This window comes from Berghia stephanieae, chromosome 3 (assembly GCF_034508935.2).
Source record: "Berghia stephanieae isolate SIO BIC M18660-M18661 chromosome 3, UCSD_Bste_1.3, whole genome shotgun sequence".
Taxonomy (NCBI): Eukaryota; Metazoa; Mollusca; class Gastropoda; order Nudibranchia; family Aeolidiidae; genus Berghia; species Berghia stephanieae.
The window spans coordinates 96032733-96060701 of record NC_088362.1 but is presented as its reverse complement, the minus strand read 5'-3'; the positions used below and the strand labels follow the sequence as shown (position 1 = coordinate 96060701).

Below are 27969 nucleotides of genomic sequence, written 5' to 3'. Positions count from 1 at the left end.
AATGGTGAAATTTCGCTTATTCTATTTTTTTAATTTTTAATTTATGAAACAAAATTCCCTTGTAATTGTATCAATGACGGCATTTATTTTAATTTACAATTCATTATTTGAGATGAAAACTGAATCTTTAGTATCAGGTACTGTACTAAACATTATAAAATTTTAAGGTTATTGCTGACAAATGAATAAACTATAACAATGTAGAAGAAAAAAGAACAAAAAAGATCATATTTTTTTATGTTTTCGCAGAATCATCAATATGAAATGGCGGCACAGAATAAAAGTACTGTAATTGTAAGGCAGCACAGCTAGTCAAGAAAACATCTACATTCAAAAACGGAACGAATTGGAAATGAGTTGGCCTCAGTTTGAAATGGAAGAGCAGTAACATCATCTATAATTCCTTAGACTGAAGCCTGATAATCCTGAAAAGTTGGACGTCCCATACAGACATGGGGTGGGGGGGGGGGGGGGGGGGGGGGGGGGGGGGCTCAATGCTTCAGTTGCTCAAGTCTGTAGTAAACCCCTTTTGAGAGGTAGGTATAGATAGAATGCGCTTGGCCAAGGAGTTCACAACATTGCCATCCGGAAGTATAACGGACCAACACACAAACTCTGTGTAACCATGAACTTTTATAGTCTGGTTAATTCAGAAAAGTGAGTGGAGCAGGCACTTATGTTGGTAACAACAAGATATGAAGTGAGTAGAAAAGTGCCAGAAGACAATAGAGAATAAAAATTTTTTTTTCGCGGTGGTGGGGTTTGAACCTGCGACTTTATTGGTACGACAACTCCGCCTGGCAGGTGAGATCGTGGCTCTACCGTGTGAGCTATCCACGAACACATAAAAATATTCGTTTCAAACCCAAAGTCATTTCTAGATCCCTCTCTCACCCACTTCTTGAGATCGCCGATTCGTTCGCCACCATCGCGAAGTAATTTTGACCAGCAGTTAAGCTTAATAGCCAATATTCTCATCACAAACATATAACATAGAAACGATTGAGACATTGAGTATGCTCCGGTGTATGGGGTGAATTTTTAATTCAGAAAAGTGAGTGGAGCAGGCACTTATGTTGGTAACAACAAGATATGAAGTGAGTAGAAAAGTGCCAGAAGACAATAGAGAATAAAAATTTTTTTCGCGGCGGTGGTGGGGTTTGAACCTGCGACTTTATTGGTACGACAACTCCGCCTGGCAGGTGAGAGCGTGGCTCTACCGTGTGAGCTATCCACGAACACATAAAAATATTCGTTTCAAACCCAAAGTCATTTCTAGATCCCTCTCTCACCCACTTCTTGAGATCGCCGATTCGTTCGCCACCATCGCGAAGTAATTTTGACCAGCAGTTAAGCTTAATAGCCAATATTCTCATCACAAACATATAACATAGAAACGATTGAGACATTGAGTATGCTCCGGTGTATGGGGTGAATTTTTAATTCAGAAAAGTGAGTGGAGCAGGCACTTATGTTGGTAACAACAAGATATGAAGTGAGTAGAAAAGTGCCAGAAGACAATAGAGAATAAAAATTTTTTTCGCGGCGGTGGTGGGGTTTGAACCTGCGACTTTATTGGTACGACAACTCCGCCTGGCAGGTGAGAGCGTGGCTCTACCGTGTGAGCTATCCACGAACACATAAAAATATTCGTTTCAAACCCAAAGTCATTTCTAGATCCCTCTCTCACCCACTTCTTGAGATCGCCGATTCGTTCGCCACCATCGCGAAGTAATTTTGACCAGCAGTTAAGCTTAATAGCCAATATTCTCATCACAAACATATAACATAGAAACGATTGAGACATTGAGTATGCTCCGGTGTATGGGGTGAATTTTTAATTCAGAAAAGTGAGTGGAGCAGGCACTTATGTTGGTAACAACAAGATATGAAGTGAGTAGAAAAGTGCCAGAAGACAATAGAGAATAAAAATTTTTTCGCGGCGGTGGTGGGGTTTGAACCTGCGACTTTATTGGTACGACAACTCCGCCTGGCAGGTGAGAGCGTGGCTCTACCGTGTGAGCTATCCACGAACACATAAAAATATTCGTTTCAAACCCAAAGTCATTTCTAGATCCCTCTCTCACCCACTTCTTGAGATCGCCGATTCGTTCGCCACCATCGCGAAGTAATTTTGACCAGCAGTTAAGCTTAATAGCCAATATTCTCATCACAAACATATAACATAGAAACGATTGAGACATTGAGTATGCTCCGGTGTATGGGGTGAATTTTTAATTCAGAAAAGTGAGTGGAGCAGGCACTTATGTTGGTAACAACAAGATATGAAGTGAGTAGAAAAGTGCCAGAAGACAATAGAGAATAAAAAATTTTTTCGCATGTCTTGTGGCTTTTAACTCGACTTTATTGTGTACCAACAAACTCCGCCTCAGTTCTGAGAAAAGCGATGCTCTACCGGAGCTATCCAAGTCAAACGTATAATATATTGTTTCAAACCAAATCATTCTTAATCCTCTGTCAAATTCTTCGCGATTCGTTGCGCGACGAATCGCGAAGAATGTTGAAGAGGGATTAAGCTTAATGATTTGTTTCAACAAAATATTAATGAGTTGGAATAGTAGCTCGGTTAGGAGGATTAATCAGAAGCTGCAGGGCGGCAGTTTGTTGGTACAAAAAGATGAAGTTAGAAAACCCACAGCCGAAAAAAAAATTTTATTCTCTATTGTCTTCTGGCACTTTTCTACTCACTTCATATCTTGTTGTTACCAACATAAGTGCCTGCTCCACTCACTTTTCTGAATTAAAAATTCACCCATACACCGGAGCATACTCAATGTCTCAATCGTTTCTATGTTATATGTTTGTGATGAGAATATTGGCTATTAAGCTTAACTGCTGGTCAAAATTACTTCGCGATGGTGGCGAACGAATCGGCGATCTCAAGAAGTGGGTGAGAGAGGGATCTAGAAATGACTTTGGGTTTGAAACGAATATTTTTATGTGTTCGTGGATAGCTCACACGGTAGAGCCACGCTCTCACCTGCCAGGCGGAGTTGTCGTACCAATAAAGTCGCAGGTTCAAACCCCACCACCGCCGCGAAAAAAATTTTTATTCTCTATTGTCTTCTGGCACTTTTCTACTCACTTCATATCTTGTTGTTACCAACATAAGTGCCTGCTCCACTCACTTTTCTGAATTAAAAATTCACCCCATACACCGGAGCATACTCAATGTCTCAATCGTTTCTATGTTATATGTTTGTGATGAGAATATTGGCTATTAAGCTTAACTGCTGGTCAAAATTACTTCGCGATGGTGGCGAACGAATCGGCGATCTCAAGAAGTGGGTGAGAGAGGGATCTAGAAATGACTTTGGGTTTGAAACGAATATTTTTATGTGTTCGTGGATAGCTCACACGGTAGAGCCACGCTCTCACCTGCCAGGCGGAGTTGTCGTACCAATAAAGTCGCAGGTTCAAACCCCACCACCGCCGCGAAAAAAATTTTTTATTCTCTATTGTCTTCTGGCACTTTTCTACTCACTTCATATCTTGTTGTTACCAACATAAGTGCCTGCTCCACTCACTTTTCTGAATTAAAAATTCACCCCATACACCGGAGCATACTCAATGTCTCAATCGTTTCTATGTTATATGTTTGTGATGAGAATATTGGCTATTAAGCTTAACTGCTGGTCAAAATTACTTCGCGATGGTGGCGAACGAATCGGCGATCTCAAGAAGTGGGTGAGAGAGGGATCTAGAAATGACTTTGGGTTTGAAACGAATATTTTTATGTGTTCGTGGATAGCTCACACGGTAGAGCCACGCTCTCACCTGCCAGGCGGAGTTGTCGTACCAATAAAGTCGCAGGTTCAAACCCACCACCGCCGCGAAAAAATTTTTTATTCTCTATTGTCTTCTGGCACTTTTCTACTCACTTCATATCTAGTCTGGTTAATACAGTTTAGTGAGAACAACTCATAAACGCGGATGGCAAAAACAATAACAAAGGCCTGAGTGACGTCATCTGCATACTATCTATACAGACATGGGGTGGGGGGGGGGGGGGGGGGGGGGGGGCTGAGGGGAGGGGGCTCAATGCTTCAATTGCTCAAGTCTGTAGTAAACCTCTCTTGAGAGGGAGGTATAAAAGAAGAATCAATGTGGAGATTACTGTAGAAGACCCGCGATCCAGATCGAGGCAAATTAGCATAACTAGAAATTTATATCAAGATCATCCTCGTCGACATCACTGTGATCATAAAAGTCATCATCATATATGTCATCATCATCACCACTACCACCACCATCATCGTCACCATCATTATCACTTTCTCCTTTTTCATCTTCGTCTGAAAAGCGTTCTTCTTTCAAAGGTAATTTCTCTTTGGGCGAATGCAAAACCAATCGAACTCCTAATGTCTTTGCCTTTTCCGTCAGACTATCAAATTCTTCCTGCGTTGTTTTCATATAGAACACGTCTAAGAAAGTCAAGCTTTTGGCAGAGTCCAGGAATGTGTGTACGGATTTAGGCTTGATGGATGGCACACCTGCGACATGTAGCACCTTGAGGTGTGTTAATCTTTTGGACATGATGGCAAGGCACTTATCTGTCAGGTGAACACACCGACTGAGATTTAGTTGTTCTAACATGGGAAGATTCTGTATGGGAATCAAAATCAAAGGTTATTAATATTCCTTCTTTGTTAAATATGTTAATTTATGCAGAAATCATTCTAAGATCTTAGGTTTGAAAGCCTGGAATAAAAGATACAAAGGCTGCAGCTGTTGCTGAAATGATTAATAACATAAAATATACTTCAAATTCGTCAGAGGTAGAAGTAACAATATTTAGTGGCAATAGTAGTAGTAGTAGCAGTAGTAGTAGTAGTAGTAGTAGTAGTAGTAGTAGTAGTAGTAGTAGTAGTAGTAGTAGATAGAAGTTAGTAGTAGTAGTAGTAGTAGTAGTAGTAGGATAGTAGTAGTAGTAGTAGTAGCAGTAGTAGTAGTAGTAGTAGTAGTAGTAGTATAGTAGTAGTAGTAGTAGTAGTAGTAGTAGTATAGTAGTAGTAGTAGTAGTAGTAGTGTAGTAGTAGTAGCAGTAGTAGTAGTGTAGTAGTAGTAGTAGTAGTAGTAGTAGTAGTAGTAGTAGTGTAGTAGTAGTAGTAGTAGTAGTTAGTAGTAGTAGTAGTAGTAGTGTAGTAGTAGTGTAGTAGTAGTAGTAGTTAGCAGCAGTATTAGTAGCAGTATTAGTAGCAGTAGTAGTAGTAGTCGTAGTAGTAGTAGTAGTAGTAGTAGTAGTTGTGTAGTAGTAGTAGTAGTAGTAGTAGTAGTATTTAGTAGTAGTAGTAGTAGTAGTAGTAGTAGTAGTAGTAGTAGTAGTAGTAGTAGTAGTAGTAGTAGTAGTAGTAGTAGTAGTAGTAGTAGTAGTAGTAGTAGTAGTAGTAGTAGTAGTAGTAGTAGTAGTAGTAGTAGTAGTAGTAGTAGTAGCAGGAGGAGGAGGAGGATGAGGAGTAAGTAGCCACCTTTACCTTGACAAGCTGAGTAAGCATAGCATCAGTGACGATATACCCACAGTTCTTCAGACTGACACCCCTTAAATGTGGACATTGCGTCCATAACAAGCGTAATGTGTTGTTGGTCAAGTAGATTCCTTCCAGGTCAATGCGGGTCAAGGTCGGGACCAAGAGAACAGACAAGGCTTTGTTGGACAATGTTTTCTTTCTCTTCAATCGATGGATCATTAGTCTGGGAAAGATACATCAGATTATATTTATATCACACTTATCCACAGTAAACCTCATTGCAAGTGCTTAAAATTTTTTAGACGTTTGGAACGATCGAACAATGTACACAAAACAAAATGCAGCATTTTGGCGGTAACATAATTTTTGGACAAAGACAACACTGCTTTTCATAAGGGGACCTTTCCAATACAACTAAAAATAAACATGCCTTTCCAAAGGGGCATACCGTCCTGTAAGCTTCTCTATAGACTAATTAACTGGAAGTGGAAAGGAATATCACCACGTCCCTCGGACAGTCATCATTCAGTAAACGATGCTAGTGATTGATTGCTAAACTAAACAACATCATACACATGTATTACTATCGGTGTTTGACTTATGTGACTTAATCCTCTTCACTCATTGTGGAACATGGGGCCTCTAACTCTAACAGCATCTGCCACCTCCTTCTGTCATTGGCCATCTTCTCGGTAGCCTCCCAAGTGAGGCCTGCAATCTTCAATTCGTTAGACAGTGAGTGCCTCCATGTCAGCTTCATTTACTATCGATATCATCAGATCAATGGGATTCAGTAGTCTGATGTCACGCCGTCCGGCAACGGCGGCCATCTTGGTTCTAAACAAAGAAAATCATTACTTTTTATTCTTCATGCTGGCTAGAACTTTTCATATGCCTTGTGATCGGAATGTGTAAAAGTCCAAACATGATCAAATTTATGTGTTTTTTCCCCACTGGATACGCTTTTATGCTCGCCGGAGAAATATTTCATACGGGTGTCCGCCATTGTTCCGATAGTTTAGAACCAGTGTTACTAAGTTATCATGCGTCATTAGGAAGGAAGTGACGTTACGACTGTTGGAGTAGCCTTACATTTTATGGTCTGATTGAGAGAGAGAGAGAGAGAGAGAGAGAGAGAAAGAGAGAGAGAGAGATAGAGAGAGCTTGTTTGTGTGTGTGTGTGTGTGTGTGTATGTGTGTATTGTGTGTGTGTGTATGTGTGTATTGTGTATTGTATGTGTGTATTATGTGGTACTGTGTGTGTGTGTCCCTCCTTACTTGATCGTGTCCTCATCTTGGAACTCCTCCAAGTCAAACATGTCCAAATTGTCGAGTACACAGTTCATGCTCGTCTCTGCCAGGGTCTTGACCTGTGTACCAGGATGGACCGGGCTCTGTGTGTTGGAAGACGATTCATAGAAATACTCACTTTTTAAACCATAAAATGCGAGATTCTATTATACAGCATTCTAATACCATTTATATGAACCTTGACCTTAAAACGACATTATGTCATGGTGAACCAGATGCTAAAAAGGGATTTGCAAAGCTAAAATGCTTAGAAATGTGAAATCAAGGAAATATATTAATTCCCCTCAGTACAAAACATAAATTTAACCCAAGTCTCCTTCTAATAATACCAATGATCTTACTTGGAGGGGTGGAATAAACGTATTCTTTCATTCCTTTGTATTTATTAAACTCGTTATACTTTCATTGTGCAATAACACATACTCGCAAGCTCGTTCAGTTATTGGGCACGATAAAAATAACTCGTTTCAAAATAAATACAAAGAGATGAAAGAATCGTATAATCTTTGATTTTGCTTATTTTTTCAGCTATTGTGGCTTTAGCCGATTTATTATTATTATTATTATCATCATCATCATCATCATCATCATCATCATCATCATCATCATCATCATCATCATCATCATCATCATCATTATTATTATTATTATTATTATTATCATCATCATCATTAGTATTATTAATTTTTTCAGTATATTTATTTGAGTATTATTACTACCATTATCATTATGTTTCTTTAATTTTTCAATAGAAGAGATAATTACCCGTTCAAATCTTCGCAAGTATGCTGCACGAATGAATGTCTTCTTGTCCTTTTCCCTCCACTCGTAACGATGAATGTTCCTGTAAGACACGGATGTCTTCACCTCATTCAGTATTTCTTCTTGAGAATAAGTGCTAATGAGTGGGACTTTCAATACATCTGTGATGTCAACATATCCTGCGACAAGTGAATGAGAAATATGTGGAAATTAATTATTTTATGTGAAAAGAAATACGAACGTTTATTTAACATCATTTCATTACAAGGTTTTAGTCATTCCAAAAATTCCTTTTCACTGAGTACAAGTTACCTGTTAAGCATCCTTTTAGTATGTGCAATCTTAGAATCATTTCTTATAGTTACTTCTTCATATCTGATAAAATGTCTTACCGATGGACAATGTTTTGCAATCATTGTCACCAAGCCAGTTACTGACAATCATCAAAATTGCTTGACTTTGTTATAAGGCAAGACTCCACACTACTTGGATACCAACACCACATTAATTTAATATTGATTCCACTGATTTTGTAATAATTGCGGTTTTGAGGTCTGGTGTTTGACACTCAAAGATCTCTTGTTCGAATCCTGCTTTGGGGGGAGACGCAGAGTTAAGTAGTATCTACTTAACTCTCTCCTTACCAGCTATTTTTAGAATTTCCCCCGAAAATTCACTCCCACCCAGCATAAAAATAGACTTTTCTTACTCAAACAAAAAGTAACAAATGAGCTCTACAACACAATGTTTAGTATTTATAGCTATCATCAAATTTTGTGATGAACAAAGGGAAATCAGAATGATAAAATTGTCACTTACATCGTAACAAATGTGACGATTTTCCTATGGGTGGTAAGGAGAGGGTTAAAAAGGTTCTTTACACACATTCTCTATGGAAATTGCGGTGTAAAATGAATAATAATAATAATAATAATGATAATAATAATAATAATAATAATAATAATAATAATAATAATAATAATAATAATAATGATGATGATAATGATGGGATGATATGATGATGATGTGATGATGATGATGATGATGATGATGAGAGATAATAATATATAATATAATAATATAATAATAATAATAATAATAATAATATAATAATAATGATAATAATAATAATTATTATAACAGTTAAGCAAGTACAATGACGAATAAGGCGATCAACTGAACTAGTAAGCGTAATCATGTTGAGTAAATAAAAATAAAACAAAACTCACCATTGATGTCAACATCCAGACCTTCCTTTAGAGCACCATATCTCAGTAAATATAATAAACGCTTTGGCAATGTTTTCATTCTTTTTTCATTCTCGATTTCTGGATCTCGTGAGTCCGTCATATTAGCCTTTACCTGTTATATTTATGTAGCTCTAAATATATAAATATCTAGATATTTCTTTTAAAAAATTGAAATGAAGTTTACAACAGCGAATAGTATGCGGCTTGCGCTATAATATTATTGCTATATCAAACAGAATCGTAACACTGAAATAATATTAGAGTCCAATGAATCATGTGATTTGGGTTGTACTTGGACTTCTTTTTCGCTGATGTGCTTTATTTTTGCCATGGCTTGTGCAATGTGAAGTATGATAAACATTGGTGAAATAAATAGTAATCATGAATCAGTTTCTAAATATAGATTTCACGAGAATCTGAAGGAGCGTTAAGTAATTTAAGTTCTATAAGCGTACTTTTTATTATTGTTGTTTTGTGGGTATATTTTAAATACAAAATTTGCAATCATGTACATATAAATTTGTATCCAAAAATACTATGACTATTACCTTATCAGTGTGATAACATTATGGGTTTAGAATGCAAAAAGAGTTTTGTAAAATAATACCTCCTTAGTTTCGTTTTCTTTACTGAGTTACTTCCTGCTATTCACGACTAGATCTAGCGTCAACAACAATCTATTTTTTACTGCTTTTCTTCTTGATTCAACACTTACCTAAATGATTTAAAGTAAATTAAAATCCCATGTATGGAAGAATAAAAAACTCGGGTATTTACAAATTGATCATATTCAGTTTCAGTAACATTATCTCTTTGAATAACCTTTTAAATGATTGTTGATCGTCTGAATGTAACTTTGTGTAAAGTAGAAGTAGAAGAAGTAATTAGGCACTTAAATGAAAATTCAGTTTTCAAATGACAGTATAAAATCTGGTTTACTATGATGCAGTATACCATCCCGATGATAAAACCGTTTGAATTTTGTCTCTAGGTTATATAGAAGCAGAGTTATTCAATTTTTTATGCCTTAAAAACACCCAAAAATTACTATAGGAATCAGCCTGAAATTGGGCACCAGCTGACTGAAAAACGAAAGGGGATTCCCCTGAAACACTGTGACGTCACAAGGCTAGGAGCCAATGACCGACGCTGACCACGGCAGTCCAAGCTGAAATGGCGTTACTTTGGTAGATTTTGAAATGAGTGTGATTTTATGGAATGCTCAAAGGGTATCCTGGAAGCAGTTTTGAAAGTTCAAAATGGTATCATTGGAAAGGAAAATGATTGAATTTTATGATTATTTATGTTTTAAGGGAATTTTTTCATGAATGATGATAAACGGCTTGATTTTCTTGCTCACTAAAATTAAGCTATCTTTCCATTACAATATCTTCTAAATGGATTTAAGGAGGGAAATGGTAATTGTACCAAATGATAGGGCGTTCAATGCCCTTTATTTTGGTATTTAATTTATCCAATTCTGTAAATAAATACCAGAGATATCTCAATTTAACCAAGCCATGGTTTTAGCCTGCAGCTCACAAACGATAACTAGCGGTCACACAGGTGAATGGGAGAACTGTGACACAGATTTAGCACGTGATTGTGAGATTGTTATTTGTTGTATCTCTAGTTGTAGAGTACCCAGTATTGTTGGTGTAGTGTAGTAAAAGGTTATCTATCAATCAACTAACATGCTTACTTGCAAAATTGCTGTCAGTGATCAGTCAAAGAGGACCAAGACAGCGGGCATTGGTACAGGAGTGAGGTCCCTGCCGCCATCTTGCTTTTACTTTTGGTGGCGTTTTTATGCACCTCCGTTGGCGGTGAACAAAAACGCACCGTTTTTATGCACCTCCGTTGGCGGTGATGGTAAATTAATGAAAATGTTTTTTTAAAAACATGATAAAAAGTTTTTGAAAAAAAAAAAATTTAAAAAAAGGAAAGAAAGAAAAAAAGCAAACAAAAACAAAGTATTTTTTTTTTTTAAATGGGAATCGAACCCGGTACTTTCAAGATTAAGAGTCTGACAGCTTGTCCACTGCACTACGGAGCCACCTGACTGTTCATCACATTTAATAAGGTCTTTCTAAAAACATTATTTTACCTTCAATGCACCTTCTATTTTCTGGTTTTATATTTCGATTTATTAAATTATTATTGTATATATATATAAATTTATTAACAAAAAATCTCTACAGATGTCACAATACAACTTTCGCCATGTCTAATACAGAAACACAATATCGCTGATGAAATTGGGTGGGATGCGCATGCGTGACGGAGGTGTATAAAAACAAACCGTTAAGATACACCGTCAACGGAGGTGCATAAAAACCCTACGTAAACTTTTACACAGAGACCATTGCCAGATAGTTTAATTTAAAGAGTTTAAATTTAAAGTGTTCGAATTCTAAAATATTGCTAACTTTAAAAAAATATATATTACCTGAATTCTCTCTAGATTACGGTTGCTGCGATGTGTTTCTCAATGTTCGACCATACTCTTTGAGTTTTGTATTTTTTTAATGCAATTTTCAAAAAGGAAATCCATTACTTAATCATCAAGGAAAATTGTTGTTTAGGGCCTATCTTCAAATAAGGCCACACGGAAACAAGCTTTCTTTTCAAACAGAAGTCGTGTACTGTGCATCTTTTTTTGTACTGACACTCTTGCAATATCCATCACTGCCGTGTCCATTCACCGAAACTCATCCACACATGAGTTGAGTGGAGATGTGTGTAAAATGTCTTACGCATGGACATAAAACAATGTCCTGAGGTTTGCTATCGTCATCACCCAACCATCAGTTACTATGCTCAATATGGAAGAATGATAAATGTGTGCAAAACAATGAAATGATTAAAATGTATTTGAATTGAGATTCAAATGATTTGTGATTCAATTGACTGCATTATTTAAATTTTGATGGGTCGGCATGGTTATGTTGCATTGTAAGACAATGTCTTTTTTTTTTAGATCACTTCAGTTTTTAAAAATTTACCTAAGATTTACCTAAACTTTTGTTATTTGGGAAATTAATCTTTTGGAGAGATGAGGCAACATGTTATCTAAAATGTCAGCTAGAATTGTAAGGCTCAAGATATTTGATATGGCTATAATAACAATCGCATATTGTACAGTTAATTGTATTAATTCTCTTTCTTTTTCAGATCAAGTGCTTCACTTTACCTTTCTAATGATGCAGACAAAAATAGAGGGTTAAAGTAATGGCATGAAATTCAAGGAAAAATATGAATGTCATTGAGGTGTTAAAAGATCAGATGGCCTGTGAAGCTTTTTGATATTGTCTGTTGATTTTAGAATTTCTTTGACTGATTCATTCATCTTGGAATGACATTAGAGTCATCATCATCATAATAGAATGACATCTGACCTAAATCCCATTGCAATAATTCTTGTTACCTCTGGAACACGGGGAATCAGACTTCATTTCCGTTATCCATACATTCCAGATGGAGTTGAAAAGCCAAAAGTCAATGTTAATTTCAAAAACCCTTACGCCATTAAAGTCAAGGAGGATATGCGGGATTTCAAGAGAGACAAATCGGCTTTGAAAACTTCAATTAAAGATGATGTTCTTGTTGGATTTTCGAACAATACTCTTGCTAATCTGCTCACAACTCATTCTAAAACCCATGGCCAGAAACTAAGCGTTGAGATTGATGATGTCAGATTTCTTGGTTATCCAATGTCCTTAAGTCATTTGTATAAGGACACTCATCTGCAAAGCTCCCAGAATTTGTCAAAAAAGCAGCGGTTTATAAATTCTGTCAATGTTGTGTTTGCTGTTAGGGCATCTGTGTCAAAGTCGGTTGTGAATTGTTATCAAGAATTGGCTGAACAGTTGACAGTTGCTATTGCACACGAGGAAAGACGATGCCAATATCTCACCAAGCAATCAAAGGTGAGAATACACTTCTTTATATCAAGTTTTGAGTAAAAACACATTTGAAGAAATCAACATGAAACTATGACGAAAGGCTGTATTTGGATGTGTAACCATGATGTATTCAATGCTAACACCTTGTCTTGTTTGTCATATAATATATGACAGGGAAATCCAAAATATCCACACTATTTGTCTATCTTAATTGGAGCTCTATCTCATTGATTTTCAAGTTTCTGGTAAATTGCATACACATTACTTTTCAACATCTATAACTGGTTAGAAAAAGGATAAAAGAAAAGTCGCAGGGATCTTGACTCCCTCAACCCTAACCCTGACTATCTCAGCGTATGGCTGTGGTTATTCCTACCCGATCATTATTTACATTTTTGTGAGATAAAGTATTGGCATATTATTAAAGTTAAAGCTACAGTGTTTTATTTTTATTTATTTATTTATTCAATTTGACAATTTTCTTTTCTGGGTAAATTTTATTTTTCAATTTTAAAATCTCTTGGGGGAATGAGGGGGGGGGGGGGGGGGGGGCATGGTGGACAGCACAGAGGTAGGGGGCTAGGGTTGGGTGAATTAAAATTAAAGCATACATTCCTTTTATTATATATATAGTTATCCTCCTGCTGGATTTTTTTTATGGGAGGAGAAGAAAAAAAATTAAAGCAGAGAGGTAAGTGGTGTTTGAAATACTACATTTACATAGCATCAGTGTCTCAGTGGTAAAATGTCTTCTTTGTTATACATTCAAGCAATATAAAGTAATAATAATAATTATGATGTACTTTTAGTATAGCACTTTCTATGCAATTGCATCTCAAAGCACTTCAAAAAACGTGAGCTTTTCTACAGCGCAATATCCACTAAGCCAAGCGTGCTCAAAGCGCTTTACAAAGTAAGGTCCGGGATGGGGTGGGTGACAGTGCTAAACATTGGTCCTGGCATTTTGTCCTTGTACTTTACTCAAATCAATGACCCATTTCAAGCAATAAAAGTGACCTATACTTATACTATACTGTATAAAATGGAAACTTGTTTCCGTATTGCATATTGATACTATGTGTTTAGGTGAAATGCTAACTAGTTCTACCTGCCAGATCACTCGTACCAGCACATAAAACTATGTGTAACCTTTAATATTTATGATCAGTTAGAGAGACTTCAATGAAATGAAAATTAATCACCCGACTGGCAGTCTAAAGAAAACATTAACAAAGAGACAAGTGACATCAGCTCCAATCATTGTATTGAGAGTATGCGGTTAGACTAAGGGAGTTAATTTTTGACATTTTACACGGTTTAGTCCCTTGATTGAAGCATATATTTCTTCAAAATGGCGACCAATCCTTTTAACATAATGGACACTAGATCGAAAAAAAAGTACAAAGAAAAATTGAATGCGACATAAAATCGGAAAACTGGACAAAGACTTATTAAGACTTATCCTCCAATCACGTACCATCATATCTCTATCTATCTATCTATCTATCTATCTATCTATCTATCTATCTATCTATCTATCTATCTATCTATCTATTGAATCGTGTTTGATACAAATATGGTACGAAAAGTGCTCGACATGTAGTAATGGAGCGAATTATTATTTAAAATATTTACCACAATGTTTGGGGCAGTCTACATCAATGTTTCAGGCTCAATTTGCCATCTTCAGGACTGAGTTGTTTTGTTGACTGTTGTTGTTTGAAGAAACAACAACAGTCAACAAACACTCAGTCTGAAGATGGCAAATTGAGCCTGAAATTGTGTAGATGCCCCAATACATTTGTGGTAAATATTTTAATATATATATCTGCATCTATCTATATCATCTATTCTATCTTATCCATCATATCCACATATCCAGCCAATCATCCATAATCCACCATGATCCAATCCATCCATCCATCCATCATCATCCATCATACGCATCGATCCACATAATCCAATCCATCATCATCCATCCATGCATCATACATCACATCACATCGCATGCCATCCATCCATCCAATCATCCATCATCCATCCATCCATGACATCCATCCATCATCCATCCAATCCACATCCATCAATACATAATCATCCATCATCCATCCATCCAATGACTCATCTCATCATCCATCACATCCATCATCCATCCATCCAATCCATCCATCCACATCATCCATCCAATGATCCATCATCCATCCAATCATCATCATACATCCATCCATCCTCCATCCAGTCCATGCAATCATCCATATCCATACACATCACATCAATCCATCCATCATCCATCTCCATCCATCATCATCCATCATCACCTCCAATTCATCTCAATCTACATCCTATCTATATATATCTATTATCTATATATTATCTATTATATATCTATCTATATATATATTATCTATCTATATATATATTATCTATATTATTATATCTATCTATATTTATTATTATCTATTATATATATATCTATCTAATATATATTATCTATATATAAATATTTATTTTATATATATCTATCTATATATATATCTATCTATATATATATCTATCTATATTATATCTACTATATATATATCTATCTATATATATATCTATCTATATATATATTATCTATATATATATCTATCTATATTATATATCTATCTATATATATATCTATCTATATATATATCTATCTATATATATATCTATCTATATATATATCTATTATATATATATCTATTATATATATTATCTATCTATATATATATCTATCTATATATATATCTATTATATATATATCTATTATTATATATATCTATCTATATATATATATTATATATATATATTATTATTATTATTATTATTATTATTATTATTATTATTATTTTTATTATCATTATTTTTATTATCATTATTATTATTATTATTATTATTATTTATTATCATTATTATTATTAATATTATTATTATTATTATTATTATTATGTAAGTGATGATGATGATGATGATGATGATGATGATGATTTTCTTCTTCTTTTCTTCTTCTTTTCTTCTTCTTCTTCTTCTTCTTTCTTCTTCTTCTTTTCTTCTTCTTCTTCTTTTCTTCTTCTTCTTCTTCTTCTTCTTCTTCTTCTTCTTATCATTATTATTATTATTATTATTATTATTATTATTATTATTATTATTATTATTATTATTATTGTTACTATTATTATATCATAATAATATAATAATTAATAATAATAATAATAATAATAATAATAAATAATAATAATATATAATAATAATAATTTTTACCATTATTATTATTATTATATTATTATTATTTATTATTATTATTATTATTATTATTATTATTATTATTATTATTATTATTATTATTATTATTATTATTATTATTATCATTATATTGTTATTATTATTATTATTGTTACTATTATTATAATAATAAATAATAATAATAATAATAATAATTATTATTATTATTATTATTATTATTATTATTATTATTATTATTATTATTTTTATGTGACCCTCCGCCCCGAATGGGGAGTAATCATTCGAAGAACGATGGAGAAATAGGTGAGATGATGATGAGATTCGGTATCAAGCAAGATTGAGATAGGAATCATCTGTAAGTGCAGATTGTAGAGGCAGCGGAGTTAAATTGTAATAAGTTTAATTGCTGGCGTTGTGTAAGTGTGTGTTTGTGTTGTGGTATTGAAGTTCGATTGAAGAGGAAACGTGAAGATGACACAGAAGTAAGAGGGAGATGAAGATTAAATAAAGGGAAAATTGAGGAAAGACGTTGAGAACAAGAATAGGACGAGATGTATTTGAATGCTTCAGAGTTTCAGCAAACTTAAATAAACGGGAATACAATGTGAAATTCTATTATGTGACTACTGAGATTGCATATTATTAAAATTGGAAATGACACTACTTTCACATAATCTGTTGCATTGTTTCATTATAAGAAGTCAGGATGATACAGCTGTGAAGAGGACGAGAGTGGGTGGTTGGCTAATTATTGCAATTAACTACATTAATTTATTTATTAATTGAATTCTCTTTTGGTAGCATTTATTCAATGTTATTTTAGGAATGCCACGTCGTTGAGGACAACCTTGTGGTCATGCACTTAAACTCTCCTCCTTTCTTTGGGTTAACTAATGTTAAATTTTCTCTTAAAAAGTTACCCCTCGATTATTTGCGAAAAGAATTAACAGAGAATGTAAATAAATTTCGGCTATGTAATGTCTTCTTTCCTTCAAGCTCTAGTATATCTATTCTGTTCTTTTCTCACTTCTCATTCATCTCAACCTTCAATCTCTCTCTTTTCTATATGTTATCTTTAAAAGTAAAGCCTTTACAACTAGTCCTCTGGCTCTTGTTGTAGCCGAACTTTTCCCTCTCTTTTTCTTCTTCTCTCATCTCCCTCTCACAATAATCTCTCTACTTCTCTCTATCTCTCTCTCATGCCTGTAAACGACGCAGATTGATAGTGACATGTGTTTAGGTAGCAAGTGGATACATCCAGTGATGGTAAAATAACGTGTGTACGTTCGCATACTTCAATAGCTTGTGTAAAATGAATATAAACACTGCGCTGGTAATTTACGAAGAAATTCACCCTACTAATTTCATTTATTGTGGGGATGTAAGCTGTGTCTTCAGATTCACTGTTCTATTTCTTATGGGAGAGCGAGTTCAGTCACTCGCCGCTGCGAATAGTGGCCGAGTTCAAGTCACTCGCCTGCCTGGGCTTGCAAGTGCGCCGAGCTAATTCGTTTACCCTGGTAATAGACCTTAGAGAAAAATTTCCCCTGTGGGATGAATAAAGGGAAAATATTTATTTATTTTATTTATTTTATTTATTATTTAGACAGTTCTTGTTTTATGTACAACAGCTTGATTGTATATTACTATTTTCAGGTAATGATGTCAGCCATAGATGAAGCATCGGTAGAGGGGGGCAATGAGGACAACTTCAAATCTGCTGTAAGTTTGATTATCCAGAACAGCCAACTTGGAAAAGAACTCAAGCAGACTTTTGACAGCATCAAAGCCACAGGCAGGGTGCTCTTCTATCTCAATCAGTGGGTGGAGATTAATTTCTGTCTCCCTCCTAAGATCCACGCCATGCACATGCCTGGACGCACGATCCACCTGGAGCAATTTTATCGGTAAGCAATTAGCTTTCTACTCACAGACTTTTTTTTTTTTTGGTCAACCAGAGTATTTTAATTTGAAATTTTTGCCAAAATACCTATATTGAGAAATTGTTTGAGAATTGGAAAAGTGAAATATAGCAAAAAATAGCACCTTTATCATTATTATTATTATTATTATTATTATTATTTATTATTATTATTATTATTTATTATTATTATTATTATTATTATTATTATTATTATTATTATTATTATTATTATTTATTTTTATATATTATTACCACCATTAAGTAGCGGTACAGACCTTTCATTGTCGAAAAATATTCAGACCCCCAAGTCCTTTACTAATCTTACCCTTCCCCAAACTTTTGTCCAAGGTTGGTAAAAATGATATTGCATCGTGGGTCTTGAAATGAAGTTATCGGTTTCATATTATATATATATATATATATATATATATATATATATATATATATATATATATATATATATATTATATATATATATATATACTAGTGGGGAGGTACTCATCTATTTAGTTTAATATATTACTGTATTTTGAAAATATTAACATAGATCGAGATGAATCTTTTGAGCCGTCAATGATCAATATCAGTCAGTAATAAAGTGTGTAGTTGTGCGAAAATGAATTTGACAACAGAGCAGCCAGATATTGATTCCTAAAGTCAAATGACCCGTCATAATGTCCCAGGAAATGCAGACACCGTTATTGCACTCTCTCACTGGTGACAGGAAGCAAACAAGCTGTTTGTATTTTCCAACTCGAGGGCAAGCAGATGTAACTTTTTATAGATTTAATAATCAAAGGCCTGATCATTTTATGCCCTTGCAGATTTGATAAATAATCAGTTGAATCACCGTGTAATAGAATTACCCATAATTTTAAAAAGCTTTGCAAGTTACTTGGATATCAATCAGTATAAAAATAGTTTTTTAATTTTTAGATTTGCCAGTGATTCCGTGCTCATTGGCGAAAATTTAACATGGGCTGTACAGATTGATGCTAACCCTCAACCCTATTTTTTAAAAAGAATAGAGACATATTTTTGTTGAAAGTAATAAAAATATGCTCTGTTCTTGAGTGAAATATGAAAAAAATGTTGAGCCACTGACAACCCGGTCATAAATAGTATTTTTTTTTACAGATGCCTGACATACTTGAGACCTTACCATGGTATCTTGCTGACGAAAACAGAGGACGAATTGATGAGTTCTCTCCCTTTAGATGCATGTCCATCCCTAACCAGGGTGGTAAAACTGACAACACCTGTGAAGAATTTGAAAACCCTTGCACTTGAAACAGATGTTAGTATTACACAGGTAGGTATATTAATTGTTTTCATTTGATTAGAGTTTGTATTTTTGATTTTTCATTTCTGATGATAAACCAATGAGGTAGGTTATAGCCTCAAAATGGTATTTTGTGGAGACCTTTTTGATGGTGAAAATTTGATTTATATTTTTAAAAATATGAGACCCGACTGACATGGGCCCTTGCCCAATGAGGACGTCGCTGAAATACAACCAGACCATTTGTTTCTTCAGCGCCAACCATACAGATATATATTTTTTGTTTTATTCAGAAGAAGCTAAAAAAAAAAGTAAAAGTCTTGAATCGTTCTTTAAATTTATTTTTCATCATCTGGATCAGCCTGACAGATTGACAGCCTATCGGTAGGTAACACATACATAACATAACCCGTGGATCTATGCAACTGAAACACTTGCATGACATAATATCTCTGTCCTTTGTGTCATTTGCCAGTTATGTACTCGTTCTTTCATGTAATCTTGTTGTTAATTCATTGCAATCAAATCTCTAGTCACAGACGATAGAAAGATTCTAATGATTTTTATTTTTTTTGTAGTAGTTGTAGTAGTAGTAGTTGTAGATATAAAACACCTCTGGATTATCTTGTTTACAGTTGAACTAATTCCCCTTGTCTAATTTTTTCCTGGGTTCCATTTTAAGAGTGTCAAAACTAGTGTACCATTTGACTTTTCTTTTATCTTTATGTCATTGTTACTGGTGCTAAAATGACCTTAAAGTGTTTCAACTGGGACAATACCCCAGAATCCAAACAAGAAAAAGACATTAGGGATCCATAATAATGATGAATTACTATAGATCTTTGAGCATCATCTATATTTCATCGGGAACTTATGCCTTTTAATTTTTCCATGTTGAAAATCATTTCAGATTTACCAAGTGGTGTGCCATATGGTTTATTGGGGCTTTGCCATCATAATATTCCCTCTGTGTCAAGCAAATCTCTATGTACTCTCCCCATCTGCAATCACATGTGTAAGTATAATGCAAAGGTGTGTGTTTTGTATTACGCACATTACATTCAATTATTATCTTTTATTGTTTTGGAGTAAACTAAAATCAGTACAGTAGAACATGGAGAATGAGAACGTACTCCGTGAAATAGACATATCATTAATTTATTGTTTTTTTTTGATTTGTAGTAATCATAAATACTCTCAATTCATTGAAAGATCACGGAAATAACGAGCATTTCCTGCCCAGCTTAGGACTTCCAACGCAGTAAAGCAAAACACAGACAAGGGCGATTTAATATTTTTAGCCTAGCTTCTTTTCTTTTCTTATTTTTCGTTACGAGTAATATTACATAGTAGCCTAGTTAGAGTACATAGTAGGCGAAACAAATTTGGGTGGGGTTGGGTGTGTGTGTTTGTGTGCGTGTGGGGGTCAATTATTCACCCAATGTGGTGCCACGCGACGCGCGAGGTAAGCACTGGCAGCCAACATGTCAACATGCCTCACTTCGTAGCATCGGTCAGCGAGTCGCATTCGTTAACGAACGACACGATCAGCGAGAGAGGGGAGTGTGGAACCATTATTTCAGTGGGTCAGTGATGGTGATGCGCTTGCTTACCTCATCAAACATGCCTAGTGCATACAAACACTCGCACACACATACATACACGAAATCTTTATGGAAATGGAAGGGGTGGATCAACTTCAACTGTAGTTAACGAAGGCTGTGTTCAACCCCGCCCTCACCCCACTTTATCCACACACAGTCATTTGCACGCACGTGCGGCACAAACACACACATCGTCTTTCCATCTTTTTGTACGGCTGAGTGACCTTTCCTGGCAACTCGGTGATAGCGAGAACTCGGAAATAGCGAGTAATCAGGAGTGGGCCCGTCGAACTCGCTATTTCCGAGTTCTACTGTACCTAAGTTGATATGTTGAAGAATGTAGAAGGGTTGACTGCACAGTGCATACTCTTTTGATCTTAGACTAAGGGGCTGTGCATATCATTCAATTTTGACTAGGCTTTGTGTTATTTTGATTGTTGTCGTAAACTCAACTCTCACTTCATGACAAGATCACACTCTCTTACTCATCCAGAACAGTAGAACATGAAAGTAACGTACTCGGAAATAGCGAGTAAAATCTAAATCCCCTTTTTTTTTTCCCCCTTATTTGAGTCAATAAAAATTAGCATGAAAGTAGCGAGTATGAAAAAGAGGTCAACTCGGAAATAACGAGCATTTCCTGCCCCAGCCTAGGACTGCGAACGAAGTAAAGCAAAACAAGAGACAAGGGCGATTTAAATATTTTTAGCCTAGCCTCTTTTCTTGTTTTATTTTTCGTTACGAGTAATATTACATAGTAGCCTAGTCTGTAGTAGTACATAATAGGCCAAACAAAGTTGGGTGGGGGTGGTGTGTGTGTTTGTTGCGTGTGTGTATTGGGGGTGGGGGTCAATTATTCACCCAATGTGGTGCCACGCGAGGTAAGCACTGGCAGCCAACATGTCAACATGCCTCACTTCGCAGCATCGGTCAGTGAGTAGCATTCGTTAACGAACGACACGATCAGCGAGAGAGCGGAGTGTGGAACCATTATTTCAGTGGGTCAGCGATTGAGTGATGCGCTTGCTTACCTCATCAAACATTCCTAGTGCATACAAACACTTGTGCGCACACACACACACACACATACTTCTATGTTCTTGTTTTTTTCTAGTCATGATTTTACTTGAAATTTTTAAAAGATCAAAAAAAAAAAAAACCAACATATAAACAAGCATTCTGCCACTTCTGTGAAGAAATTGAAATAGGCGCGACGGCTTTTACTCGGAATTACACACTCGAGGGGAATAACCAGCAATATTATAACCTTTTCTTCCACTGGCCGAGTGGCCTTTCCTGGCAACTCGGGAATAGCGAGAACTCGGAAATAGGGAGTAATCAGGAGTGGACCCGTCGAACTCGCTATTTCCGAGTTCTACTGTACTTTGATTAGGTAGTCGTCGGGGGGCTTCATGACAAGATCACACTCTCGTACTCATCCAGTACTATGATTAGGTAGTCGTCTGGAAAATGTGCAGGATGAAAGATATGCATTTCTCCTCCATTCTTGCCTTTCCGTGTCTTTCTCCACTAGTTCCTACATTGGCAGTCTTGACTAGTGATTGAATTGTCAATTTTAATCCTCTTCCTGCAGTATAGTCTTGCTCATCTAAGATGAGAGCAAGGTTTCGAGGTCTAGACCACGATTTAGAATTTTATTGTAATACAACAAAAAAAAACCAGCAACTTAGTGTTCTTTGGCAAAAACTTTGTTCTCCACAGTTCTTACTTCTCTGAGACCTATTCTGTATTTGTTTAAACTGATAGACCCTTTTACTTTCCTACTGTAATCAAGCAATATGATTTGATATTCCATTGACAATCACTCACTCACTCACACACACACACACACACTTACTTACTATCCGAACAGCGACCACCTGACTCTAGCCTCGGTTTGTCCATGATGTAGAAGTTAGACGTCTTTTGTAGTTAGTTCCAGGTGACTAAAAGTGTGTTTACTGATGCTTGGATTTGGTGGGATGGAAGTTTTGCATCTCAGGTCTTCAAGAGGTTGACATTCAAGCAAGTGGTGTGTTACTGTTTCATTGGGGTGTTGACATAGGGGGCAGGAAGGGGATGTGTCTATTGTAATTTTGCTTAAATGTTTGTTGAGCGGTATGTGCACACACACACACACACACACACACAGACACATGTTTACATCCACATATAATTCAAAAATATTAACATCAAGTAATAAAAATTGGCGTACCAACTCTTCATTTCCAGCCTGACTCCAAATTGTGTCAAGACTTTTCTAGAAGATTTCCAGAGTTAAACCTCCATCAGGAGATGGAGCGTTTTTCTCTCCCCTTCCGACCTCTGGATGCATTGACCCAACAATATACCATTGAGCAGCTCAACCAGGTAAATTTTGTGGCATTATTGACACATCGAAAATACGCATTTCACCAAGTATATTGGTAGAGCAAGATGAGTGCCGACTTGTCAAAACGTCTCAAATCTCAGACTTTATAGCAGTCTCAGGTTTGAGACATCTGACATGTTGGATATCATTTTACTGTAACGATATATGAAGTAATACAAGCCATAGTTTTATAGTAAAACTTTCTTCATTTTGCTTGAAAAAAAATAATTTATATGCATTGAATTAATTATTGAGAAAATATCAGTAAATGATAAAAAATTAACAATACAAATAAATCCAATTACTAACCTTCAATTTTTTACCTCACTCACCACATTTATATGTACCCATCTCACATGCTGCAAACTTGATTTAAATTAATGATCGGATAGCTTGAACAAGATAGAGCAGTGACTACTTAATTAAAATATCTTTTTACATATTCTGACCAGCCGTCTCAAAGAGTTATTATGTCAGAATGACCGACACTCAGAACATTGAAATCTGGGTCTAAATTATAAATTGTGAATTCAATGTAATGATTCTATGGAGGAGAGTAGTGAACAAAATTCCGTAGATAAAGGAAACTTTATTTCCTTTTTATGATTGCTTTGACAGTTCTTTTCATCTGATTTATCTACATAATATCAAATTGATGCGATGGGTTGTGTATTGTAATTGACTTCCTAAACATGATAGATATGACACATTTGGAACAGTGACAAATACACTTCAACTCTCAACGGTTGATTCGAGGCTCTTGATGAGAAATTAAATAATGGGTTTGTTTGTTTTTTTTTAAGTCAGAGGAATTCATTGAAAACTTGACAAATCTCAATAGACACATGAAGCCCATTGATTCAATCAGACTCTCATTCAGACACATTCTATTTGATTTTGTTTTGTTGTTGTCTGATCCCTGTTTCCTCTCAGTGGAATTTGGTAGATGGATCAAAGTTAGATATAGTGGACATTTCTTCGTGATAAACAGAAAAGCCACTAATATAAATGTTACAGAATTACATAGGCAGTTGTCAAAATGGTCTAGTGGTATGACACTCACTTTTGTATTGGAAAGTCCTGGGTTCGAGCCTTGCACTCAGCGCATAGTTGAGTCCTTGGAAAAGGCTCTTTACTCACATTCTCTCACCGTGCTCAGGTGTAAAATTTAGTACCTGGCCATTAACAGTGTTGTCTTTGTCCGAAAAATTGTAATATCGCCTAACAGGCGTCATGTCCCATCCTACATGTTAAATGTTGCTGTTGACCAGGGACCCCTTGTAAAGCGCTTTGAGCACGTTTAGTGGATATTGCGCTATATAACGCTCAATAAAGCTCAAGCTCGTTAGGCAGTTTTAGGGGTAAATTTTGATTTATTTTTTTTACTTTACTGAACTACATCACATTAATTATCTAGCATTTTGAAGTGATAATTTATTTGGATCAAGGTAGACATAATCTATTTTGGGTTTATACAGATTTTTCTTGAGACTGGGATTAAAGGGAAATCAATATAGATTTTTTAAATTTTTTTGTTTATGCATGTGGCAGATCAGGTGATAGACCTTGACCTTTCCAAAGGGTGGCAAGTAATTGACTCGTGTTTGTTTCATGCTTCACATATTCATTTTAATAACTTTTTTCTTTAAAGAATTGAGTCAAGCAACTCGTTTTATAAAATGGCAAAAAATTGCATTGAAAAAAACAGAACAAAAGATTTTAAAAAAATAAAAATCACCTTTGTTCATTTTCCACTTATTCGATATTTTTGTATTATTTCCTCCTGCAGGTAACAGTTTGGCTACTCCAGCACAGACTTTTGAACCAGCTCCATACGTATGTCAGTCTGATTCCTCCCAGGAAGAAACAACTTAAATCTCTGACTCAAAAGAGCAACTTGAACTCTTCTACTCTTTCAGCTACTTCCAGTGCTCAGGTGATATATAGTTTTTTTTTTAATTGGTAAAAATAATAACAATATATTTAATTAAAAACACGAGATGGAACAACCTTGTTTGAATGTGAACTTACTTATCCGAACCAGCGACCACCTGATTTGAAGGTGAAAGAATATGATCATGAATAACTAAACTCTTGGGTGAGAACCTTAAAATCACAATTTAGGGAGCTGGCAATGTTTCATACTCACTTTTTGAGGTGAGAACATGAAAATTAGCATCAGTTGGTTTTTTGGTGAACACACCTTGCGTGGTGGGTATATATATATATATATAGGAGCAAACACTGAAAAAAGGAAAAAGTAATTACAAAAATAAATGACAGCTTCATAATAGATCAAAGCACCAAACACACATAACGTTTCGGGCTCAAAACACTTCTTCAGCCAACAACAAAAATCCAGTAAAAACGTCAATACATCATGGAAAACCCAGATAATATTCCAGTCTTTCAAAATCCACAAATTTCCACTCAAATATTTTTGATACCAAGAGATTGCTACTTCTTGTTTACATTTAGATTTAATATTTGCTTTAATTCCGCTGTTTTATCTTTAATGCAGCAAATTTGATCCATTATTCAGAACCCACAAATATCTGCACAAATACTTTTTTTACCAGGCAAACGTTTCTAGTTTTTGTTCTTTCAACTTTATATTTGCTTGTGTCTCATACTTTTCTCCCATCTGTCTGGATTTTGAGTGGTTTATTAACATTTTTTACTTTTTTATTCCATTATGTGCTCAGTGAAACATTAACACAGCAAGTTTTTAGTATTGTAGGAGAGGTAGAATCTTCGAAAAATGTTTTTAATGATAAAAAAATGAAGTTAAAAAAAAAAAATTATAATAAATTCCCTTTATTCATCCCCAAGGGAAAATTTGACTTTAGGGTCTATTCCAAGGGAAGACTGGAATAACCCAGGCGTCAGCTGAAGTGCAGCGCCACAAAGTGAGCTAAGGTGAGGTGACTTGCTCAAGGCCACACAACGAGGCGGGTAGTCGAACTCGGTACTATTTTCGGTACGAAGCAAAGACCTGACCGCTGCGCCACGCTGCCCCTGAAAGCTTATTTTTATCTATTATTTATTGTCATCGTGACTTCAGGTTGTCGAAGAGTCCTATTACTCAATTTTGATGGAGGATCCAGCGACCTCGACCTTGGACCGTACGGCCAGCATGTCAGACGCTGGCAGTTTGAACAGTGATGAGAGTGGTGTCCCTTCCTCCAATGTTTACAACAGCCAACTGTCCAAGTCGCCCCCCTTAGCCAATAGTGATTCGTCCATGCCTTCAGAAGAGGCCAGGACTCAATGGAGATTGCAGGTAATCAATGCTACTAACTCACTCAACCCTAGAGATTTTTACTGCTTTTCAAAATCGGAAAAAATGTATTAAAAATGAGCATGTACATAGATAGTTTTATTCAACTTCTATTAACATGCAAAAACTAAAAGCTTTGACTTTGATACTGCACGTATATTTTGTCTCAGAAATGTGGAATAAGTAGGGCATGGGGTAAAAGTAACGTGAGTAACCTACGGACATAGTCGGTGTCAGGGTTGAGTGAGTTAAGGATGACATAAAATCTGTAGCTATGGAATAAAGTATTTCTTACTTTGATTTTCAGTGAAACCGCACTATGGTATCCCCATACGGCCAATCCTTCTCATCACCATTGTATTATGGTTATAGACTGGTTTATATTCAATTAACCTTATTTGTTGTACTGACAACATTTCCAGGCTCAAACATGGTGATATAGAATTGTAGTGGTTGATGTATTATATTCATAATGCATTATTTATTTAGTCTGCGACAACAGTTTTTGGGTTTTTTTTGTAGCATTTGGACACACATACATTAAAAAAATATAGAAAATATTGATTAAGTGATTCAAAGAAATGCTCTCTTGGTTTGATAATCACAAGTGACTGAAAAGATCTAGGTGCATGGCACCAACAATATCAGAAATAGGTTCTCAAAATAATCACAAAGTTTGTCCACACTTTTTCATCACTTTGATAAGCTATTCCAGCTATTCTTTGGTGTCAGAATTCTGTTCTTATATTTTTAATCACAATACAAACGAAAGAAACTAATGAAAATTAAATCTCTGCATAGTAAAAAAAAAAACCCCAACCTTATGGCACAACCGCTGTTATGTTAAAAATAGAATTTGGTTGGAAAATTTGTAGCTTCCCCCCACTTTCACTTTCATTTTTTTCCCCGCAATAATTAGTTAATGGCAATTTTATTTTCAGAGTTCATTGCTCAATGAGTTGACTCCTGAGGTCAAGGACATCATTTTACGATGCCCTGCTTCTTGCAATGCAGACGACTTGAAACTGTTTGCCAGATTGTGTCCTTACTTCAACGGCAAGCACCACTTGGAGGAGATGATGTACTATGAAAATCTGGCAAGGTCTACTCTGATGGCTTTGCTAGACAAGTACAAGGATGTGCTCATTTTCTGTATTCATGTAGACTCTGCTACTTCTTTACTCTAAAAGCCACAAGGTGTCATTGGCTCAGCTGTACAATGTCCCGAGTTGTGATAAAAGTTAAGCAATGTTTAGTATGATCAGTTACTGGATGGATGATAGTGATCACAAAACGTCTAGCCATATTTTGTGACCTGGGATAAAACACTTTTACACGCATTACCTCTTTTGACACAGGTGTGAATGAGTACCCAATAGATAAATTGTAAAAGAGATGCCTAAAAGACCATTTGTGCTGTAGGCCGTTTTAATTTGGTTAAATATGGTTTGTAAAGCGCTTTGAGCATGTTTAATGGATATCACGCTATATAAAAGCTCAGTTTCTTGGGGTTTGTTTTTTTGC

At 35.5% G+C, this 27969-nt stretch overlaps 2 protein-coding genes across 3 annotated transcripts in view; one reads left to right on the top strand and one right to left on the bottom strand.

Moving 5' to 3' along the window:
• Nucleotides 1-64: 64 nt before the first annotated feature.
• On the bottom strand, nucleotides 65-9404 carry LOC144968915 (uncharacterized). 2 transcript variants are annotated; one of them, XR_013644693.1, is made up of 6 exons: nucleotides 8792-9200; nucleotides 7566-7741; nucleotides 6768-6883; nucleotides 5496-5712; nucleotides 4046-4626; nucleotides 65-490 (listed from the first exon to the last, which is right to left on the bottom strand). XR_013644693.1 is itself a non-coding variant. In XM_078907760.1 (6 exons), the coding sequence occupies exons 2-6, from the start codon at nucleotides 8910-8912 to the stop codon at nucleotides 4180-4182; spliced, it is 1077 nt and encodes a 358-aa protein (XP_078763886.1). In that variant the 5' UTR covers nucleotides 8913-8924; nucleotides 9361-9404; the 3' UTR covers nucleotides 4047-4179. The 2 variants fall into 2 exon arrangements, 1 of the variants encoding a protein (XP_078763886.1); XM_078907760.1 differs by lacking the exon at nucleotides 65-490 and adding an exon at nucleotides 9361-9404 and having other exon boundaries at nucleotides 4047-4626; nucleotides 8792-8924.
• Nucleotides 9405-9448: 44 nt separating this feature from the next.
• LOC144968913 (GATOR1 complex protein NPRL3-like) overlaps nucleotides 9449-27969 on the top strand; it is an 18559-nt gene continuing 38 nt past the window's right edge. Inside the window, exons 1-9 of the mRNA XM_078907759.1 lie at nucleotides 9449-9581; nucleotides 11987-12741; nucleotides 17641-17891; nucleotides 19046-19220; nucleotides 20101-20205; nucleotides 23027-23164; nucleotides 24955-25101; nucleotides 26230-26448; nucleotides 27387-27969. The exon at nucleotides 27387-27969 is cut by the window's right edge and continues 38 nt beyond it. Coding sequence (XP_078763885.1) covers nucleotides 12199-12741; nucleotides 17641-17891; nucleotides 19046-19220; nucleotides 20101-20205; nucleotides 23027-23164; nucleotides 24955-25101; nucleotides 26230-26448; nucleotides 27387-27632 — 1824 coding nt within the window. The 5' untranslated portion in view covers nucleotides 9449-9581; nucleotides 11987-12198 and the 3' untranslated portion in view covers nucleotides 27633-27969. The remainder of the gene's footprint in view (nucleotides 9582-11986; nucleotides 12742-17640; nucleotides 17892-19045; nucleotides 19221-20100; nucleotides 20206-23026; nucleotides 23165-24954; nucleotides 25102-26229; nucleotides 26449-27386) is intronic.

Coding starts and splice junctions, on each gene's coding strand:
- LOC144968915 (XM_078907760.1), bottom strand. CDS start 8,912: ATGACGGACTCACGAGATCCAGAAATCGAGAATGAAAAAAGAATGAAA. Junction 7,742..8,791: donor TCTGGATGTTGACATCAATG/GTGAGTTTTGTT, acceptor CACTTGTCGCAG/GATATGTTGACATCACAGAT. Junction 5,713..6,767: donor CAAGATGAGGACACGATCAA/GTAAGGAGGGAC, acceptor TATCTTTCCCAG/ACTAATGATCCATCGATTGA.